Here is a 15,058-nt window from a genome sequence, read left to right on the forward strand (position 1 = left end):
AAATTTATCTGGGAAAAAATTAGAAAACTTCTTAAATAGGGACAACTTATTCTTAGAATGGAGAACTAACAGGTTGATACACTGGTGCTAAGCAAAAGCTGTTTGTGCTGAAGATTCCACCTTTCTTTGATGAAAAACAGCTGTCAAACACACACAAGCTGGAATAAACCATTAAATACTTACTTCCAAGCCACCATAAACATCATATATTTTATTATATTTTATTATATTTTATTTATAATAGATGCTTATAATTCTCAGCAATGTGCACTTAGAAAATAATGAAGGAAATGACACTGACCACTGAGTGAATGCAAAAACCATCCCCTTACCTCCGAGGCATTGATGGCCAAAGCCTTCAGCAGGAGCTGGCTGGCATCCAAATGAAGACCATAATGAATCAAGAGGTTAGCAAGATTGACCAGAGGGATGTCCTGATACTCATGTGGAGCCAAGTTGAAGGCTTTTTGCAAACAGGTGATGGCAAAGGTGCTGTTCCCAACTGCACGCCAGTACAATCCAGCTTCATTGAGCACAAGCCACAGAGGATCTTCTGGCTAAAAGAGAGTCAGGGAAAAGGATGAAAACTCCCAAAAAAAAGAGGTGTCCAAGGAAGAGAGAACTGTCTGCTCTCTGGTAAGAAAGAAACAAACCCCACTCTGGCACACTGCCTTATCAACTAGGTACAAACCCACCTTGCTGTGGTTGCTGGCAGATCATTCCATCTGCTTCAACCAAAGTGACACCACTGGAAGTCTGAACTGGAATTTAGTAGCAGCTCACACTCTGTTCATAAGAATGCCTTATATCATGACCACAAAATCCCTTAAAACATACCAGTGCTAATGGTTAGCCTGTTACAGGAACCAACACTTGTGAGACATTTCAGAGTCCTAAAAATCACATCACTACAGATCTATGTGAAATATGACAATATGAAGACTGGGAGCTTTTAAATTGTGGTTAGATGTGCTTCTGTGTCCAGTATCCAACACCAAGATGTCCTGTACATTTAAGGTTTCAGAACAGTTTTTAATTTTATTTAGTTATCTATCTTACAAAAGTTGACAAGTGATACACATTAGATACAGTTTAAAGACTATAAAATAGGAAGCAACAAGTGAGGGCAGGTGGAAGAATAAAGGAAGTGTCAAATACACCTTGAATGTCCCTTCCTCCTCTTTCACTTGTAGCAGAAAGAATAAATACATATCCTAGAGGAGAAATAGTAAAACTTAAAATACTGACAGGTGGACAGAGCTATGCCAAACATCCACTTCCAGATGGAGTATCTCAAAATGGTTTAGAAACACATTCTAGTTTTTAATATTTTCAGCCCTCTGTGTGACCCTATTTAAAGTATATTGAAATTAATTATTGAAATTAATGTCCAATCCAACCTCCATGTCTGAAGCCCAAATGCATCCACCAGTAGGAAATGTGTGGCAAGGATTAAAGCAGCAAAACAGATAAGGATCTTCTCTGCAGTACTGTATTAATGCAGTCCAACCAGCATTGCAATTAAAAACTGTATTGAAAAAGTTAATCAGCACAATGATCTTCTTCCAGAATTTAAAAACAACCTCACACAGGAAGGCTCTGCCTAGGGTTCAAGATGAGCTGCAAAATCCAATAGGATACATTACCTCGTGTTCAGAGTACCTTACATAATCTGTAATTTTAGAGTACCTCTCATCCCTCTTTTGCAATGCACATACATAACATTACTTTCATGTTATTCATGTCAAGCTCCTCACTGAATTGTCCTTCATCCACAAGACTCAGTGATCTTTCTCTGACTAAATCCTCTGCACATTATTAGCATCTTGTCTTGCCCAGCACCAGCATATCAGCTGTGGCACCCCTGATCTGCAGAGCTGATGACTACAACAGGCACAACAATGTTCTTACATCAGTGTGGGACTCAGAAGTTCATGCTTTTACCATGAGGGCAACAGAATAATACAGTTAAAACCAAAATACCCATGCACTGCAACAGCAGCACTACACCAGACATGTACAGGACTCTTCTGAACAGCACTGTAACAGGAACAGCTCCTACTGTTCATTTCTCTTCTGGGTAAGACAGATGCACATAGTAAATGGCACTGATTTTAGACTAAAAACAATATAGACATACGCTGGCACTATTTGTACAAGAGAGTTAACTTGAGAAATATCAGCTTGACACACCAAGAGTCAACCCCTATCTCAGTGCTTCCTGTCATTTGACTTGAAGTGACTTTCCAAGGTCCCACGCATGATGGAGGTGGCATTCCACAGGGTGTTCTACAGATAAACAATCTTTGTCCCAGAAGTGCTAATTATCCTGACAGAAGATTGACAGGGAGTTGGCTTCTTCGGAGGGGAAAACAGGGCAGTGGTGGGGGAAGGAGGAGGAAGAGCAAATGGCAGGAATGGAGAGAAGGGTGAAAGATGGAGGAGTAGTTCCAAGCTGTTTCTCTCTGTTAAGGAGATGGCTGCCAGGATTAGGTAATATATTGCTGCCCCATGTCCTGCAGTCACAAGAACAAGTCACTACTTGTGTAGTGGGACCGAATAATGTGAATTTGGTCCACACTATGCTCAGTTAAAGGGATACTTCTCTGTATGTTTGTGCATGACTTACAAACATGGATTTCTAAGTCAGTTTCTCAGTTACAGACAGCAAAAAAGCTTCTTCCTTGCACATCTCTGACTGACATCTTTAGAAGTGTAGAAACAAGCTGTAGGTAAGAATTCTGAGTTTAATCTCATGCTACAATTTTGGACATACCTTTCTCATGGCATGCTCTAGGAATGCTCCTATCTTCGCCTGTGTAACAGTCTGTTTGTTGATACGAGAATGCAAAACCTGGGCAAGAAAGAAATTAATTTTTTTTTAAAGTGAAGAAATTTTATAGTACATATATACACTGGTCTCCCTTCCCCAGGTCTCTATAGCAAAGTCAAAAGAAAACCAAAAATTGTTCTAAATAGATAATTTGGACATGTAACAAATAAAGCACCCAATGTCCAGAAAGCAGTATGAAGGACTTATCTCAGCCTAAAGCTACCAGCTTGGTCAAATAAAGCAGATATTGGAACCCCCCAAAAGATTAATCATGTCAAATGACTTGTTAGTTTTAAAAGAAAGCAGTAATTTTAAATAGTAAATTAAATTTCCTACTCTGTGTCCTTTTGGTCAGTGTTTGAAAGAAGTCAGACAAGGAGCCTTATACTGAGTGACAAGTTCTCCTTTTCTCCAGCCTCATTAGAAAGCACTTGCTCCCCTTTTTTGGAAGTACTGACTGGCTTGTGACACCAAGTGATCTTTAGAGTATCAGAACCTTTCATGTCCCAAGCAAGATTCTTAAGGCAATAAAAAAAAGAACTTCAAAACTTTAAAACCTTTCACGTTCCAAGCAAGATTCTTAAGGCAATAAAGAGGAGAACTTGAAAACAGAAGAGAAACAATGAGACAGTGCCTCTTACTTGTCTTGCTTGCTCATCTGGCATTGTGAATTTCAGACCTAGATTGCTATCTAGTTCCTTGAGGAGTGTGTTTAGGGACTCATTGTTACGAGCATCAGTAATGGAAGAACAATCTGGTGCTTGGGTCTCTCCATGCCCAGCAGGATCTCTTGGGACACTCAGGATTGGATGGACTCTGGCAGTAAAGAGAAGCAAGACAAATTAATAGCATGTGCTGCAGGTTACTTGGTACAAAAGAATCAGCTGCATATCAATGGACAAGTCTATCCTGCCATCAGACACCAGCTGCAGACCAGGAGACTTAAAGAACCAGCCTCCCCCCTTGAGAAGTCATTAATAAATAAGGTCTTCACTTGCCATTTTTAAGTACAAAATATCTGTAAATAATGTACCATGCAGTCAAGACAAGACACAGGTTTTCCTTATGCTAATAAGGATTGAATGAAATTTAGGACTAAGTAAGGAAGTGAAAAAGAAAATGACATTTTTAAAACTTGTTGGATTCCAAAAACATCAAGAAATAGCCAAATTATTTGGGAAGAACATTTTAAGTTGAACACAGTTTTTTCACTTGTGTGGATGGGAACCTTTGCTTTAATACATTCTCAGTACTAAAATTCTACCAACTAAGAGAAAAAGCTTTCTTACTATCCCCATGCAATTGCATTGCTCTGTGTAAGGTAGCTACTGAAGCACAGACACATTAATTTTAGCCTGTGTAATAACAAATATTACCGATTATTCCACAATTAAGCTGGTTCTCTACTTTTGTTCCAAAACAAATGAGCCAGGGCCTTCCAGTTTTAATGTTTTTTTAATATTTGCTGGTCTTCACAATTTCCTATTAGCATAACTAAAGGTAGGAGGATGCATGCAATGTACAACAATTAATTGTAGTTCTGGAATAGGTATCTTATTCTCTCTCTTAAGGTCTTTTTTTTTTCTTTTAAGATATTCTAGAAGACATTCAGACTTGTGCTTAAATCCTCAGTCTTTTAGTAATACTGTAGATATATCATGTATTCACTTTGTACTAATAGCTGGGGAAGAATCACCATGAAATTGGACCTGACTGCTACAGTTATGGCAAAGAAAGGAAAATTCCCTCTTTCTGTGGAACAGCCAGAGAAAGAGGTTCCAACACACCTGCTGTTGACTACTGATTGCATCCATCCTCTCTAGAATTAAAAACAACCTGCTCATTAAGACCTGCAGGCAAAAATTTACAAATGGAATTTTCAAGAAATCAACACTTGCCTGAACCCTCTGTTTTCTGGAGGCAGGAAATAAGTTGGCAGATCTTCTGGATTAGGAATTTTGGGAAAAGATTTCATGCACTCTGATCGCCGAGGCCAAAGAAGATGCTGCTTGTCCTAAGAGGGAAAGGAATTACTGTTTATAATTTTCTAACATTTTAAATATTCTAATTAACAATATGATAAGAACATAAGGAATAGTCTGGAGGGAAAAAAAAAGAACAGAAAACTTGAAAACTATTCTTTTCCCATCTTTTCTGGCATCAGAGCAGTTCAGTTTTCCCTCTTTATTTAGCTGTACTACTTTCTTTGCAGATGTTTGGAGAGGTAGCTATGAACAAATCACCTCTGTGCTGTAACAGTGTTTCAAATGAAAAAATTTCATTTGAAGAAATTCAGAACATTGCATTCTTCAGTACACATCAGAACTGTAGCCCAAATGCTAAGAAATTTCAGACAAAAAGGACCAGCTTCACTCTTTTTTCACAAGTCCTCTTTGGAAGGGCAGAGCTTATCCACTTCACTCACTCTCTGGGATTCTACACTCCACACTGAAACAACAGAACGAGCCACAGGGGAGCTCAGCAAGGACTGGCTGGGGTCACTTTGGTTTCCATGAAGATCCAGATTCACAGAGGTCATACTAGAAGTTGAAGAGTCTTCACCAAACTAAAACCAACAGAGAAACCAAAAAAAAAAAAAAAAGGGAATTTAAGTCTCTTGATCCACTCACGCCATGGAGAAGTAATATTGAGGTTGTAAATAAGGCAACAATGAAAACACAAGTGGAAAAGTGGAAATCACCACAAGAATGCTAAAAGGTATGGAAGCAAACATTTTTAATAGAGCACAAACTTTACAGATCTAAGCTGCATAGCTAGAGTTCAAGTCAGAGTTACTAACACCCATGGCTTGCAAAATTATCTTGGCAATCTGAATTTATAATTGCTATCACAGGAAAAACATCCAAGAAGAAAACATAGCATAATTAATAATAATTATTCCTGTTTCTTAAACTAGCTACAGGGGAACTCCAGAACACACTCCACATTGCAAAACAGATAAAACCACAACTTTACTGGTAGTTCTAACACAGTACTGGTGCTGACTGGCTGGCTTTGGTGTTGATATACACCCTGCTTCCAAAACTTCTCAATGCTGCTGATCACAGGTTCCTGGTGCCCTGTCTCATTCAAGACATACACTCAGAAAATACTCACAAAACCAGGCTAATACTTATTTTTGGGCTCTAAAACCACTCACTAGATTCAACACTACGGAGCTGGGCTCTTCCATTTAATTGCTTATGGCAGTTTTATGCTCCTTCTGGTAGGAAAAAAGATGGAATTGGAAGGAACATGCAAAAATTGCATAGCCTGAGTCATATGGCAGTGTAATAAACAAAAGAAATCATTATCCATTTTAAGGCTGTAAGAGAAAAATGACTAATACAATATTATTTTTAAACACACTTCTAAGCTGTTATATTGGAGTATTTTTTCCACTACAGAATAATTCTTGTTCCATACACCACACAAACATTTGAAAAACAGTCTCCTCAGAAAATCTTTGCCTCTTCACAAACATCAGCTGCACAATGCCTTGTACTCTTTGAAGGAAACTAAATTAAAAAATTAAGTATGCTATGCTCCTGCTAGCATGCCTGAAACATAGCATATTTATGTAAGAAAAAGCTGTAATCTATCAAGTGAGGATTTCTTGTAGCTCCTAGAAATAAATACTCTGCTGTTCTGGGCAGGCTGAAAAAACAAAGGAGTCAATGGAGAAGAAGAAACTCATAGGAACCTAGGACTTTGGAGTAAAATCAAGATTTCCAATTCAAATTATTCTAAGAGTTTCTTTACCAAGTAAAACAAACATAATATAAACCTTCTAGTTTTCTATCACCCACTGTTTATCTCAGCTTGTGTTACTAGCAAAAAAACCTAGCAGTAAATACTTCACACTCTAGAACCACAGATTAAATGACTTCTCAATGTAATTACCAAACCTCAAACATACCCTTTTTCTCAAGCCTCAAAAACCATGGAACTATTTTGGTAGTAAGGCAAATGGGATGCAACTTAAAGACCAACCTGAACATATTCCACGTTTTCAAAAATGTCCCCACGGTGATAGCGAACAGGCTGGTCCCACTGGCAGTGCAAGCTGTGCTGCTGGTTGCCCAGTCTACAAATCTGATGGTTTCCTGCAGAGAACAACACATTTTTTTCTACTAAGTGAGTTTTTTGAGAAGATAAAGACAGCATACAGTCCACTCCTCCACCCCCAATTTATTTACTTTATCAGCATGGAGGAAACTTTGTCTTCGAAAGACCTGAAAAAAAACCCTGTTCAAGAACACATTGCAATCCCTTCTTTTAATAAGCGAAACACAACAGCCACTTAGGGCCACCTTAATATATAAAAAAGTTATGGCCTGACACTAATCTGAATATGCACAATTCTTTATTGCTATAATGAGCATGAACTCTAAATAAAGTTGTACCTAATTGAGCTTCTTTTGCCATCTGTGTCTCGTGAATGATGTTCCTCAAGATTTGTTCCTCCTGGATGAGCTTGTACTTGTCTAAAACATCTTGCTGCCTGAGGTAATGGTCATGCTGCTTCTGATATTCCTTCAATTCATTTAATGTTCGCTGAAGTGATCTTGAAAATTCAACAGTAGAATGCTTTTTAAAACATCAGCTTTTTTTACAGCGTTACACGCTTTCAACTCTGGGTTTCCTAAAAGTATTCTGACATGGAATTTTATTGCATGCTCAAAGAAAGAGAGAACGTTGAAAACCATTACTCTGTTTGAAAGATAAATGATTGCTGCAATGGAACAAGAAAAGTGAGATTGTATGAACTGCCACAAGGATGCTTCTTTAGTTACCTATGCTGGGCTTCCAATTTTTGTTCAAGTTTTTGCTGGCAGAGGACAGCGTGCTTCCGTTTCACAGCTTGCTCAAACCCTGGTTTGGCTTGTAGAGCATGGTCATAACACAGGACTGAGTGGTTGTACTCTCCAAGCATCTGAAGAAGGACAGAGAGACACAATCAGCTATAGTTCAGTAATATTTAATGAAAAATATTCAATTTTTAAAGAAGTGGTTAACTCGATTTTTAACCTGTGGTAAAAAGCAGTTTGTTGTTTCTGAAATCTAACCACTTTATCTGCTAAAGAGAAGCTGCAGGAGATTTTCCCTGGGATTTTTTTTCAAATGGAGATAAAGTCCTTTGCTGAAGGGCAGACTTTTGGATGAAAGTATCTAAGCAAAATTGTAAATATTGAGTGAAATGCACTTAGAGCACAAGATGCATTGTAAAAGAGTAAGGCATTATAACTCAAGCCAGAACAATTAAATAATACTTGTTTTTTCTCCAAGTCTTGGTAAATAAAGACAGTATTTACTGCATATATATTTCCCAAAGTGTAATAGCTGGTAAAGAAGTCACTGTAATCCAGAGCTGCATGGACCACAATAGCTGCATCTGCAGAGAAGTGAGCCCGGTGGAGAATATTTGCCAAATTTACCAGTGCAATATCCTTATTTTGCCTAAAAGAAAAAAACAAACATTAAAAGTACATCATGAGTAAGGACACACTCATTCTTCACTCACAAAATATGCTAATTTGATAGGAAAATGTCTAAATTATCTGTATGCCTAGTATAGCACGTAAAGACTGAGAAGTAGTAACAGGGATTATTCCTTAGGATGCAGTCTTAGGAACTAAAGCCTGTTTACTAATTAGGATAACTAGAAAAGCAATCTGAAAAGAAATCATTACTAACAACTCTTACCTGGAAGAAAAGTGAAGGGCACGCATGGCACATTCTACTACTTGGTATGGCTCATTCTTTATTCTCCAGTAAAAAGAAGCCATATTATAGAGTACCCAGGAAGAAGAATTCTGCAGTAAGAAGAAACACATGAACTGGACTAAGACATGAACTAAAAGGTTAATCAAGGCTTTAAATACTATGGGATGGAAAGCTGAGCACCAAACCTGCTCTAAGTTATCCCCTACCTCTGGAAAGTTGCCATTTGGCAACGGTTATGACTGTTCAGGAATAATGAACTACACATAAATGTGAAAAAGAAATAGAACTTTTGCCTTTCAGACAGGTAAAAATAAATAAATAAATAAATTTAAAAAAAATCAAAAGGAGTGACACTGGTTAGAGCATCAGCAACATAAGGAGTTGGGTACATTTCAGTACTTCTGTTTCTTCTTTGTACTTGAAGCACCAGCACTTTTGTTTAAAAGCTCTCATTACCTTGACAGAGCAACAAATGTGGCTCACCAGACCACAAATACAAGAGTCATTAAAGGTGACAGTAAATATCTTGGTTTACTGGCTTTGCCCATGTCTTCCCCTACCTCTGCCTGACTAGCAGAGAAAGTTTTTAGCCTAACAGCAACGTAAAACAAAAATTTAGGTGCAAAGCTAGTACTGGACCCAACTGGATGTGCCAGACACCTCTTCCAGCTCTCTTTTGCTGCAAACAGCAAAATGACAGCTTCTTACCTTCATGAGCCCATCATAAATACGATGCCCTATTTCCTCTATACTCCTTCCCAGCCTCCGTGACAAGTATGTGAAGATGGGATCTTCTTTAGGTAACAAGGGTGCAGAAAGATTCACTCTTTCTTGGACACCCTGTAAATAAAACCTGAATGTAGGTATTTGCTGACACTTTAAAAGCAAGAGACACACACACAAGAGCAGAACTCCCAGGAAAATTTACAACTTGGTTACTTTAGAATCATAACATCCTTTCAAATAAAAACCTTAGGGACTTGACAGGATAGTGTCACCTTTGGCAGATGAATAATATATATATATTATTACAGATAGGTGAACACTAGCAGCAGCCAAAAGCAACCCCTGCTGGTGAATGCTACAGGAGAAATACTGATCTGTGGAAGCACTGTCTCTGATGATCACTGAAGCACTTAGTCAGGTTTATCAGGTTACATGCATTCTATAAAAGTAACCCTACATCTCTTTTTTCTCTTCCTTTCCCAACAACAGATGTACTCCTTTCAAAAGTATATCCAGATCCAGGAACAGAGCTAGAAAAGTTCCAATTTTGTTTTTTTTTGTAAGAAAAACCTCATTTGTAAGTGAAAAGCTATTTTAAAGGCTTGCAGTAAATTCACTATGCACTAAAGCTGCATATCTGCATTAGGAAACTTGCTCATATAATACTGCTGGCAAAAACAATTTTTGCACCACACTTCCACTGTAACCTTTCAAAAGCAGGTGAACTTTGTACTAGTAAAGAACAATTATCTCATCCTCTGGGTTAGGGCTTGGCATTCAGACACCAAAGAGAGAGTCAAGTAGCTTAGGAGCTACCAGAAAGCCTGCAAACAATTTTCTGACCCTGAATCTCCATACAGCTTAAAGACCCTGTTCAGCACTCTCTAATTTTCAACTGAAACAATTCACAAGTTAGAAGGATTTCCAGTGAAAGCTGCCATTTACTTATGACAGGTGTTATGAAAACAAAATACTCCATTTTCCTAAAACTGTTCTCTAAAATAAGGCAGAAGATAACAAAAGAGAAACAGGATCTGTGTAACTAATGGTAATACCCTCCTGCAAGCAGGTACTTTACTTGGGACAAAACTGGGGCTTAAAAAAAGTCTGAAACAGTCTTGAAAGATTACAGTAACTTCCAATCTTGAGTGAGAACTGCCAGTAAGATTTTTGTATTTTCCTGATGGGGAAAAAGCCACCCTTGGGTTTGCTCTCTTACCCGTAAGTGCTGAAAGGCATGAATACTGTATGGAAGATCTAGGACTTTTGTACAGTCTGGCTGCTGCAGGTCTGGAGGCACTGGAGACTTGGTATCTATGTAGTCTTCAGGGCTGAGGACATAACAACAAAACACAGCAGACCCCAGATTAAAATACTACTCAAGTTCCCAAGAGACACTATTGTAGTTGACAGACAGTACCCTGATTTCAGTGCTAGCAAAATCCCATGTTTGACCACCTTGGAACATTCCTGATGTCTTCCCAGGTTTCAGTTGTATCAGGATGTCATCACTGTAGGAAAAGTAAATAAATTTCTGTCTGCTTTAGAGAAAATGTTAGCATTTGGATAGCCTCCAAAATGTATCTGCATCAGCCTGGTGTATCACTGCTCTGATTAATGATCTATCTGCCAGGCAACTGGCAATGCATGCAGATTAGAAGACCCTTCAACTGAAATAAACAAATCCCAATTATTGGTGAGAAACCCAAAGGAAGGTATCTGAGGAGAAAATTAATGTTTTCCCAATCCAAGGACTCATCTGTTAAAACCCCATAAAACCAGAAAAACACAAGTCAGCCTTGAAGATGAATTACCAGTGAAGCTGAATGTCAAACAGATTGTCCACACATCCGTTTATTTGCTAAATACAACAGTATGTGTATGACCAGAAGCTTCAAGAGCTAGGTTACCAACATAATTTCATTCAGATTTCAGTTCAGACAGCTCCCCCTACAAGAAGTAGCTCAAAACACCCAAAGCACACTCAGGTAGATTCAACCCCCTTCTACAGGGTGCATTTCAGTGTAATTCACATGTCTGGTCATTACCACTGTGCAGAATTACCATGGTAAAAGTGAGTGGGAGGCTGGGAAGAGAATGAGGAAGTTTGAGAGCAGGGATAACATGGATAGCCTGGGGGAGACAGCATTTCTCTTCTGTCCCCTTTTGCAATTAGTGCCAGAGGTTGTTTCAGTTTCCTTCCACACTAACACAAATCCACTGTTATATGAAGCACAGTCAGCCACAGCATTTTTTCTATTTTTTTAATTGCATTTAGAGGCTTTGTTGATTGTTTTTTTTTTCCATTCAGTAAAAAAATCTGACAAGATAAAGCATCTTCTTACCGGATGTCTTTGCTCTCCAAGGTGATGTATGTGCCATCATACAGATCCAAGTCCCCCAAGGGCACCTTTGCTTTAATGCAGTCTGGATCCTCTTTATTATGCCTTTGTTCCAGCCCTGTGTCTCTGTCCTCATTTTCCTCTATATGAATCTTTTGAGCAACTAACTGTTTCTGTAGGAAGAAAACAAACAAAAAGTAACAGGAAAATGTATACTGATGAAAGCAAACTCTATAGGTGCTGAACAGTCCAACTTCTTCCTTAACACAAGATCCACTTGAAGTAAAACTCCCCTCAAATTTTGTGTGTCTACATTTTTTTAAGATTTTTTTTAATCAAATGGAACATAAATACCTTCATTAGAGATAATGTGACCTGAAGAGGCCCTTATTTCCCCCACTTTTCCTAAAAAGGAGTGCTAATAGCATTCCAAAGTCATAGTAGCACATTCAGAAAAAGAAGCAATAGTTAACAGTATGGCAGCTTCTCCATATTCAGGCCCTTCTCCTCCTTTGTAAGACTTCATGGAAATAATATAATTGATAATAATACATATAATATATATTATATATAATAATTGATTGAAAACAAAATTATCTTAATGATTCAGCTAGCTAAGTACATCTGAGGTGGGCTGGCTAATGCAAGAATCAAAGCTGTATTTAATTGTAACAGCTCAACTTATGTTGATAAGGTAGCCTTAGGTGCTACCTTTCACCTTTTCAAGCTCATAGGTATTGATTACTCTGAGCAGCCAAAGAACTAACCATCTGTCCCAGCACATAGCCTGTATTTAATTCTCCCCTAGATCTGTAAATTACAAACCCATGAAATACCTTAGGGGAATTTGCTATGTGAAATGAGAAGTTTTTTGATGAAAGCCACACACATTTGATAACACACTACTATATATATACAGTAGAAGCAAGTTGTACAAGATTGTTAAATAGGTAATTTCTGCTCAAAGTCATTTGTATGCCATAAACTGCACTTTAGCCATTTCCAAACCCACACCCTGCATCCTGAAAAACTTAGAGCTGCAGTTCCATCCACGGGTAAAATGTCCATTACCCCAAAAATCTTGATGAGAAAGACTGAATGCAGTCACATAAGGAAGGGGCAGTCCTGCTTTTTTTTTTGGGTGCTCATTTAACTTCTCACTCAGCTACTTCTGCTCAGCTACTTCTGCTAACCTGACAAAAGCAATTTCACATTTAAACTCCAGTTGAAGTTATCAGTTCAAGGGTAATTAAAGCCTCTTTCATAGGGGTGTTTCCAGACCCTCTTTCAATCATAAATAGGGTTGAAGACAGACAGAGGTGGCTTGCTTTCTGATGGGTCTTAGAAAAAGTAATGGAAAAATCAGCCTGAAAAACCAAGAAAGGAGAACAGGGAAATTCATGGCCTAGAGGCTGCAATCTGTAACAAATTTAAGATGAGACCTCTGCAAATAATTCTGGAATACAGTATTCTGCTACAGAAGCCAGCACCTAAATGACTCCACATAAAAATACTAAAATTTATGTGAAACAACAGGGAAGGTTGCCGCCGGGGACAATGACACCCAGCTGAGGAAACCTGAGGCACAAAATACTTGAGACCCAAAGGATTCTTCATCCTTCCACTGAAGCACAGTTACACCAGTAATAACTTCTGTTCCCCATCTATATCTAACACTAACAAGTTCATGAAGTCTGTATTTTCAGAGATTAGTTAGTACTTAAGGTTATGCTTTACCTCCAGTTCTTTGAGGTAATTAACTGTTGTTTCTTGTCTCATTAGTATCACCAAATCGTGAGGGTTCCTCAAGTTCATTGGTGAATCCACCTGCAAGACATTTAAGAGTCCATAAGATAAGACATTCTCCTAATAAGAGCAATTTTAAAAGGTAAGAAATTATGTTCAATCAACTAACAGTTTGTCTGTTCAGAGGTTTTCTGTCCACTCAGCATTCACAATGTGTCCATATTTTATATCCGTGCTTTGAAGAACACTGTGATTTCAGAACCCAATTTATACCATGCTTTCATCTTAAACCTATTTTAGTTTATTCAGGCACACAAATAAGGATAAGAGCTAAGTACATTTCTCACAAAAAAAACCCAACAACTTACTCAGAGTGCCTACTGCTGAAAGACCTTAAATTGCAAAAAAACATTTTGTTTTACAGCTTCCAAACCCCTCAATAGGCACAAAGTACTCCAGCTTCAAGTCAACCTCAAGATGCCACCAATTTAAGACACCAGCCTAGCATGAAGATCTGATGGCTTCAGGACCAAGGGAATAAACCCAATCAAGAGGTTACTCTTACAGAAGACCCTGCTGGAACTTCCATAGCGCAGGAGTTGTTGGCAGCTGGATGAAAAATGACATTGTGGGTAGAGTCACAGCCCAGAGTGGTTACATACTGGACCTTTACTGGTCCCAGTAACCTATGGCACTTTACAGCCAAAACACTCCAGCCTTGTCCTCATGCTCAATCTGTTTCCTGACTGGATGGGGCAAAATCACTTGCAGGGGGTGGATGAGTAGATCCAAAGGCTCAGCTCCAGGCCTTCCAGCCCCATTTCCTCCACTCTGGCAGCATGATCCCAGTTAGTCCTGTAGATCAGCTCTGGTGCCCACCATCTTCTCCTCTGAACTAACCCAAAATAATAGCTGAGCAGGATGTAGTCCCCTTTTGGTTGTTTCAGCTGGAATAGCAAATGAAATCCTGGAGGATTCTAGGAGTATGAGAACAGAAGCAAGGGAATGGACGTGAGTATGTGATGAGAAGAAGAAGGGTGACAAGGACAGCAGGATTTCTAACATCATGACTGTTATGGGAGGCAATCTACACCAAGATGTTCTTGGATCTCTTCAACTTTAATTCAAGCTTTTATGATCTGCAATTAGCTGCTGCATAAAGACATAAGCAATGCCTGTGTATTTGGGCTGCTATCTCTACAGGGGCTGTGCACCCCCACAAAATCTGACAAAACTTTGTGATGTGGTAATTTAATGGAAAAGTTTGCCCTGTGTACATGCTCAGGAGAACCTCCTGAGATCCACCTCTTCATTTTTTGTTGACTTACCAAACAAACTGGGACACGTTTCTAGGACTCTTATTTCAGAGAGCTGCTTCTCAAGGAGCACAACAGCAAATTTCCTGGTCACTTTAATGTGTCCTGCCAACAGATCAAGCCTTGGGCCATGTTCTCTTGGCTGTGAGTCAGATAAGATGTAGAAATCTTATTTCTGATGGGTGAAGTCTACATTCCTTCCAAGTCTCCCTACTGAATAAGGATCCTGTCGTCTAGGATGAAAACATTTGTTCCTTTTATTCCCTCCCACCCCCCAAAACAAAAAATCAAACCACAAAACCAACCAACCAAACCCTAAGGGTAGTTTTGGCTGAATTTGGTTAAGTATTCCTGTCCAATTCAAAAGC

At 38.7% G+C, this 15,058-nt stretch overlaps 1 protein-coding gene across 1 annotated transcript in view; it reads right to left on the reverse strand.

Moving 5' to 3' along the window:
• The window catches only part of TTC17 (tetratricopeptide repeat domain 17), a 47,720-nt gene that overhangs the window by 24,419 nt on the left and 8,243 nt on the right, over positions 1-15,058 (reverse strand). Inside the window, exons 2-15 of the mRNA XM_030452324.1 lie at positions 13,366-13,455; positions 11,632-11,801; positions 10,506-10,617; positions 9,269-9,400; positions 8,540-8,649; positions 8,149-8,293; positions 7,630-7,769; positions 7,240-7,400; positions 6,827-6,939; positions 5,259-5,399; positions 4,732-4,847; positions 3,475-3,649; positions 2,777-2,854; positions 333-557 (exon numbers count right to left, since the gene is read on the reverse strand). Coding sequence (XP_030308184.1) covers positions 333-557; positions 2,777-2,854; positions 3,475-3,649; positions 4,732-4,847; positions 5,259-5,399; positions 6,827-6,939; positions 7,240-7,400; positions 7,630-7,769; positions 8,149-8,293; positions 8,540-8,649; positions 9,269-9,400; positions 10,506-10,617; positions 11,632-11,801; positions 13,366-13,455 — 1,908 coding nt within the window. The remainder of the gene's footprint in view (positions 1-332; positions 558-2,776; positions 2,855-3,474; positions 3,650-4,731; positions 4,848-5,258; positions 5,400-6,826; positions 6,940-7,239; positions 7,401-7,629; positions 7,770-8,148; positions 8,294-8,539; positions 8,650-9,268; positions 9,401-10,505; positions 10,618-11,631; positions 11,802-13,365; positions 13,456-15,058) is intronic.

Source organism: Calypte anna, chromosome 5A, assembly GCF_003957555.1.
Source record: "Calypte anna isolate BGI_N300 chromosome 5A, bCalAnn1_v1.p, whole genome shotgun sequence".
NCBI classification, from domain to species: Eukaryota; Metazoa; Chordata; class Aves; order Apodiformes; family Trochilidae; genus Calypte; species Calypte anna.